Source organism: Rosa rugosa, chromosome 1, assembly GCF_958449725.1.
Source record: "Rosa rugosa chromosome 1, drRosRugo1.1, whole genome shotgun sequence".
Taxonomy (NCBI): domain Eukaryota; kingdom Viridiplantae; phylum Streptophyta; class Magnoliopsida; order Rosales; family Rosaceae; genus Rosa; species Rosa rugosa.
Window position 1 is genome coordinate 21,132,440 of NC_084820.1, and position 7,576 is coordinate 21,140,015.

At 47.4% G+C, this 7,576-nt stretch overlaps 1 protein-coding gene across 1 annotated transcript; it reads left to right on the forward strand.

Moving 5' to 3' along the window:
- The first annotated feature begins 4,725 nt into the window (after positions 1 to 4,725).
- On the forward strand, positions 4,726 to 6,398 carry LOC133711296 (uncharacterized). The gene is made up of 2 exons (XM_062137443.1): positions 4,726 to 5,277; positions 6,151 to 6,398. Exons 1-2 carry the CDS (start codon positions 4,902 to 4,904, stop codon positions 6,189 to 6,191), a joined length of 417 nt encoding a protein of 138 aa, XP_061993427.1. The 5' UTR covers positions 4,726 to 4,901; the 3' UTR covers positions 6,192 to 6,398.
- The last annotated feature ends 1,178 nt before the right edge of the window (positions 6,399 to 7,576 follow it).

Sequence of the window (7,576 nt, forward strand, 5' to 3'; positions counted from 1 at the left end):
TTCCACGAACTCGTCGGGTCGTGTACTTCATTATCCAACTTCTAAATTGAGGATTTCCCTTCACGAAATTTTCTGAAAATATTCTCGAGTACTTTAACTTTTATCGAAATCGATAAGTAAATTATAGAACTATTTCACTTAAGCTCAATAAATTTTTCCGGGGCTCACAATTTGGATCTGATTGTATCCGGAGAAAGCGTCCATCATGCTGAGGAGCTCATGTCCGGCGGTGGAATCGACCAGCTGATCGATACGGGGTAGCGGGAAACTATCCTTTGGGCACGCCTTGTTGAGGTTTTTGAAGTCAACACACATCCGCCACTTGCCGCTGGGCTTTTTGACCATCACCAAATTTGAGATCCACTGGGGATAGATGACTTGGCGGATGAATCCAATGTCCTGGAGTTTGGCGACCTCTTCTCCGATTGCCCGGTATTTTTCTTCATCGAAGGCTCTCCGCTTCTGCTTGATGGGATAAAAAGAGGGTTTGATGGTCAGTTTATGAGTGATAATCTCAGGGGAGATACCTGGCATGTCCGCATAGGACCATGCAAAGACGGAGGCGTTATGACGTAGGAATTGAATGAGCTCTGCCTCTACTTCTGGATCTAGTTGGGCGCCTATACGGACCGTCCGCTCAGGGTGCTCGTCCGAGATGCAGACAACCTTCAAGGATGTGTCCGGGTTGACCGGCTCCTTCCTTACATACTTCTCCTCCTCATCCCTAGGGTCCTCGAAGATATTTGGTGGCGGTGCCTGGTTTCCCACTGTTAGGACATCATGGCGGCGTGTTGACCGTGCCACAGTCGTTGAATAACACTCGCATGCCAATTGCTGGCTTCCCCGCACACTGCCCGTGCCGTTAGGTGTGGGGAACTTCAGGAGAAGCATGTACCCGGCGATAATGCACTTAAGCTTGTTGAGCGCCGGTCGTCCGAGGATGGCATTATATGAGCTGAGACAATCAACGATTATAAATTCTGTATGTACCTCCGCCATACACGGACTAGTGCCAATAGTCAACCGCATGCAGTCAGAACCGAGCGGCTGTGTGACGTCACCAGAGAAGCTGAGCAGCGGCTCATGATCCTGGAGCAACTTGTTATTCCGCTTGAGATGGCTGTAGCAACCGCTGAAGATGACGTTGACAGCGGACCCGCTATCTACCAATATTCTCCCTACTGAGAACCTACCAAGAATGGCGTCGACCAAGAAGGGGTCATCATGGGGTAGGTGCACCCCGCGCTCCTCCTCCTCAGAGAATGTGATAGGTTCCCAACCAACCTTTGGGACTTTGGCGGATCTCTCGTAACGGATATTGCAGACTTCCTTTGGGTGATTAACGCGTGCGTAACGCTTCCTGGCTCTGTGAGACAAGCCCGTGATTGGAGCACCGCCATCGATTGTGTTAATGCGGCCCAACGTCTCTACGTTGGCGATCACTGGTGGCGGTTGGCATACCTTGAACTGTTCCATCTTGCCTTCACGGTACAAGGTCTCGATTGCCGTCTTGAGTGCGTTGCAGCTGTTGGTATTGTGGCCGCTGTCCTCATGGTATTTGCACCATCTGCCGGTGTTTTTGGGTTTGCCCGTCTTTGGGTATTTTGCTGGGGGAGGTGGCGGGATCTGATCCTTGCACTGATTGTATATTTCTTCGTACGAGGTTGTGAGGACCGTGAACACTGCATACCGTTGAGAAGACTCTGTTTGTCTGTTGCGGTTATCTTCCTGGGTTGGGCGGTTTCCCTTGTGGTACTGATCCTTCTGCCGCTTGTTCTGGTAGTGGCCCTGTGGCCATTCCCTCTTCTTGTCAGTTGGTGATGCGGCGGGTGCCTTATTAACGGTTTCATGACTCGAGGTAGGCTGTGTGGCTTTTGCTGGCGTTACCGGTGGCGGTGGGACTTCTCCATATGTAATGAATTCCGCCTGGGCGTGAATGACCGCCTCACTCATGATATGGTCATATGCCGCATTTGGATGATTGTAGTTGAGGTGATAGAGGAACGGCCCTTTGAGGAGTCCTTGCTTGAAGGCCGCCGATGCCATCGATTTGTCCAGATCGCGGCACTGAGATGCCGCCGCTCGCCACCTTGTGACGAATGCCTTGAGTGACTCGTTCTCTCCCTGTTTGACGCTGAACAGCTGACTCGTGTTATGATGTCCGGCGGACAGTAAGATGAACCGGGAGAGGAAGGTATGTGACAGTGCGTTGAATGAGTCAATGGATCCTGGCGGACATTCGAAGAACCAATTCATTGCCTCTCCGTCCAGTGTTTCGCTGAACAAGTGGCACAGAGTGGGGTCGTCAAATCCCTTGTTGTTGGTGACCTTCTTGAAGGTGTCCATGTGGACGAAGGGGTCGGTTGTACCGCTGTAATGCGACATCTTTGGAGTTTTCGCGTACGCAGGCCTGATAGCTTGTAGGATTGCAGCGGTGAAGGGTCCTGGTCTGGACGTGAAAAGTGGACTTTGAGTTGACGGCGCGGCGCCCGACTCTGCCCGGACCAACCTTTGTTCCAACTGCTGCATCCTCTCCAGAATCTGGGCTGTTGCGTCGCCGGCGGGTCCGGCATATATACTCCGCTGGGTCTGCCTATGCCTTGGCGCAGGCGGATCGCCCTCAGTTCTTGCCCTAATTTCCGAGCGGTTGGTGCGTGGTACCGACTCTGCCTCCTGCTCCAACATGAGTTGGGGAATGGGCGGTGGTCCCATCCCCAGTAGTTCAGGGGGGTCCAGCGGGACTTGCATCTGCACGACTGGTTCTGGTCCCAATGTACCAGCGTTGGGATGACTACGCCTTGCACTATGCGAATGCTCGCTCTGTACCGGGTTGGCGGTTCTTTCCAACGTCCTTTTTAGGTCATCAAAACGTGACATCAGCGCAGCCACCTGCTTTTGGGCCTCGGTCTTCTCTCTGCGCTCCTCTTCACGTTCTCTGTTTGCCTTGTGAAGGTCTGCCAGTGCCAACTCGTACATGGCGGCGAGGTCCTGGCCTGGTGGGCGGCTGCTGCCTGGATCCGTCTCACCGCCGGGGTTAGTTGGGGTGTTGAATAGTGCGCGGTTAACACCTACTGCTGGATTGGATGGTTGGGGGATGGCGGATTGGTCTGCCTGCTCATCGGCGTTTCCCCCGCTACCGCTAGTCATGGTAGTTGTGATGGGATGACCTCTTGTTCAAGGGTTCCCACAGACGGCGCCAATGTTAATGCTCAAAGTCTGGCGGTAGCCAAACCTCCGTTTAACGCGGGTCCGGCGGGCGGACCGCTACTCTGTATACCTGGTAATTCCTGCTAGCTGCCAAGTGAAAGACAGGGCGTTAGAGGGAGACCGCGTTGGGCGGTCTTCACTTCTCCGATGCCTAAGTCAGTTGATATATAGGCAGCACAGTAATAAATGAGAGTTAATGCGTAATTTAATGAAGGGAGAAGAGAGGACCTTTTATAGGTGAGGAGAGGTCTGATCTTCTCCTTGTTTTCGATGTGGGACTGAAGTGCTTCAGTTCCCAGTTTCAGTAGCTTCTGATGCCGTCTTGGCAGAGTGCGTGGCGGCGCGTCAGCGGTGATCCTGGGGAACGTTTGTGCTCAAGCCGTGGCCCGCCTGGCTGCCTATCTATGGGTTACTCCTTTGACGATAGTTGGTACCTCTGGCGGTACAATGAGGGTGTCTGATTATAGCTAATTATGCTTTGCAACGTACATGTAGGTACAATTTCATCATTTCTCTATCTTTTCCATATTTTACAAATCACTTTCATACTCCACTTTCATTATTTTTCTTCCACTCATCATTTCACTCTTCTTTTTCTTCCCTATATAAACACCTTCTCTTCTCATTCTAAGACACACATTCACATTCAACAACAACATCTCTAAGATGATCTAAGTTCTCTCTAGAGCAAACCTCTCTAAGAGCAACTCCTCTCCTTCTCTTTCTCTTAGCGGTGATCACACTCCTAGTCCTAGTCTTCTTAGAAGCCGACCTTCAGTGCCACCAAACCCTCTGTCAACGTGCTTCGGTCCTAGTCTCCTCGGGAGCCGACGGTAGTGCCGCGACCACAACGGTTACAGAACCAGCCAAGCAAGGGTAACGCCCTAGCAACCCAGCCAAGCTAAAGTCACGCTTTAGCAAGATCTCAACATTTCCCGGTGATGTCGCTCTGCTCGATCTACAATATTGAGTATCGATTGTGTTAACAAGAAGCTCAGCAAAAGTCCTCGCCACGAGGCACAAAGAATCCCACGACGAGGTTGGTGCTCTCCTCGTCCACAATTGCTTGAAAGAAGTCAGGTCAAGGGACACCCCCGACGACCGCACCCGAACGGTGCTGGCACGCCCGCGCAGAAAAGAGACTGTTGACCAGCTGCAACAAAATTGGAGCCAAACATTTTGGCACGCCCGGTGGGACTACACTAGAGTCTTTTTGCATTTGTTCGCCATCATTGAGATGCTAGGGGAAAATCTTTACCAAAAGAAATTCCTAAAGTAAATAGATGGTCAATGTTGCCACCACTGGCGATACTGCCATTAATGACGAGTTTATGCCTATTCCCGTCCCAGAGGGGGCAAGCATTGATGAACAGCTCGCGATCATCATGGCCAACATCGAGAGGAATAAAGAAAAGCAAGCCAGGGACATGGCCATTTTGATCGCAAAAACAAAGCAGAGGTTTCGCGATTGGGACCTAGAAATTGAGCAGAACGCTCAAGAAGAGGTCGTTTATGAGACTAACTTGCCTATAGGTGGCAATCAACCTAAGGGTCTCACTGGTGAGTCACAGCCTTACACAGAGGCTGTGCATGGAAAAGGTCATCAACAAGATTGTTCTTCTGACAATACAATTGTCGCTGAACAAATATCTGATTTCTCCACTGATCAAGCCAAATACGTGGCTACTGATCAGATGCATGGGGGGCAAGATGGAGCCCATGTTCATTCTGTTGATCACCAAAAGGAATTTCTTAAAAATTCTAATAGCCAAGCGGTGATTAAATATGATCTAGGCGACCTAATTGTTGTTTTTGAGGCTCTTGATCATGAGAATTCAAACCAACAAGTGGTCGTCTATAATGGCCAATCTGTGGCTAATTCTATGCCAACAAAGATACTTGGGGGGCAAGATTACTCCTCCTACGAGCCAAATTGCTTCCAATTCTTCGACGAGAAGTATCTTTGTTCTTTTCCTACAAGCTCTCACAGGAGGGATTTTTACCCTACAAATTTTGATACATCAGAGCTTGGAATGAAGCATAGATGGCCTCCCCCGTGGTCTTCTAGAGGTTAGCCAAACATGGTGATGCTAGCTTCTTTCTTTCTTTGCTTTTAATTTTCTGTTAATTTTTTTGTTTCTAGTTTTCTTTTAAAAAAAAAAAAAAAAAAAAAAAAAATAATAATAATAATAATAATAATAATAATAATAATCATAACGGAATAATAGTTGAATTTGGTAAGGGTTTGTGAATCATAACGGAATATGTGAAGTCTCTTTTGTTAATATTGGCCTAAACTCCTTATTGGTGCCTAGTTCAGGTCCCTTAAGGTTAAGGGCGGCTTTTATTAACACTTGTTGAACTGTCTTCACACTTATGACCTTTCTCATCTTAGTAAGTATAGCCTATGTGAAATGGTGTCTAGAAAGGGGACAACGTTCATGACAGGTTCTTGAATCCAGAAGTGCGTGCAAATGGGCCTAAACCACTATGTGGGAGTAGCTCATGCCAAAATGGATTCTGCCTCTCTTGTTCGCCCTCCCCCACCTGGCCATTTCAGTAAGGTTGCCCAAAGGATTTGAAAGAAAATTTGTGTCTAGGCGACTATACTTGGGCTGCATGTCTAAACCTTGATTCACATTGTCTTAATGAATTCAACTACTTATAAAAAAAATAATAATAATAAATAAAAAAATAAAAAAAAAAAAAATTAGTGCAATCCATAATTACTGAGGAGTCAAAACACTGAGGGATTAATTTATTAGCCAGTCTCTTCGCATAAGCCTTCGTGGGAAATTCTAGTGTTCCTACACTCGCGAAGCCCATTCATGAAAGCCTGTTTTTGAGGCCCATAATCGTTTCTTCGCTTTGCCTATCAACACTAGGGGGGCAACACTATACAATACTAAGCCGAGTCAGCGGCTCCGGAAATTTTTTTTTCAGCTTTGCCCTCGCAGGAAAGGCTGAGCTCAAGGGAAATGTGAGAGCCACCACCGTGACCGCCACCTCCATCGGAAGTAGTCTTCATGTTACCAAAGATGTCCTCACCATGCATTGGGAACAGAGGAAGGGTTTCAATCTCCATGTTCATAGATCCATAACCACCATAGTTCCCCTTCTGCCCGTTAAAAGCAATCACACCAGCTGAAGAAGCAGAAGCAGATGCAGAAGATTCGAAGTTAATATACTGATCCTCAGGTTTCCAATTGGTACCATTGTCATCACCAACAAGCCCTGATCTTTGCATGGGCACATGAACATCCGAAGTGGACCTCTTTTTCCGCTTCTCCCGAGCCCTTTGGTTCACGAACCAAAAATAGACGTTCTTGAACTCAATCTGGCCGTACCATTTCAGCTGGAGACAGATCCTCTGAATCTGCTCTAAATTTGGGGACCTAACTCCCTTATTGTAGAAAAGCTCCTTGAGGATTCTTATCTGATCTGTAGTGGGATTCCACCTGTTCCGCCTACAAAGCATGTTAGCACTACTCCCGGCTGCTTTGTTGCTTCCTCCATCCTCGGTTGGTTGCTGGGTTTGTGGTTCCATTGGTGAAGGGTTGAGAGAATGCGAGAATTGAAGAATGGTGATGACAAGTAATTAAGAAAGATTGCTGTTAGAATTATTGGGAAGGACTGAAGATCTGTGAGAGAAGGACTGAAATTGACAGAGAGATGTTCGTAAAAAAGGAAGGGTATTGTTGAGGATCTGAAACTCAAAGGAAGGTTTTTTTTGGCGTGAACGTTCCCATCCCCATAATGCACCTATTTATAGGAACAGGACATGCAAATCTCCACCCTTGGCCGATAGTCTCGGAAAAGCATTTCCACCTGCTGGATGGTTAAAGAGTCAAACCGATGTCAGTAAAGCGTGATTAAAGTTGCCTTAAATCTCGGAAAAGAATGGATTATTGGCACGAGGGAACCGAACGGTTTCCGAGGAGGTAACTGTTCTTTTCACGAGATTATTTTTCATGACTGTTGTTTTTCAACGAGTGATTAGTGCCTTAAATCTCGGAAAAGAAGGAGTTATTGTCGCTAAGAGTTTTGAGTTGGGAGCCAGCAAGTGGATCCAAAAGATACATATGTCCTCAAAAACCTCGCCACGAGGCTCTTTTTGACGCGGAGCATATTTTAAAAGTTCATATTATTTTCAATATACAACTATGGGGGCCTATATTTGGGGCCTTGCGAGACACAATTATTGGCTTCTCACGGATATTTGGATATCAGGATAAGAAAATATTATTGTATTCATAAAGTGGCTTTGCGGCCAAAAGCAATACATTCATTACAAAGCCAAAAGTAGCTAGAATACAAAACAAGACTCTTCGGATTATCTTCTAAATCTTTTCTCAAGTGGAAGCAGCTA

Bases quoted from the DNA above. Each gene is read 5' to 3' on its own strand.
- LOC133711296 (XM_062137443.1), top strand. From the start codon at position 4,902: ATGCATGGGGGGCAAGATGGAGCCCATGTTCATTCTGTTGATCACCAA. The intron at 5,278-6,150 runs GTTAGCCAAACA...TTTTTTTTTCAG, and splicing joins TCCCCCGTGGTCTTCTAGAG to CTTTGCCCTCGCAGGAAAGG.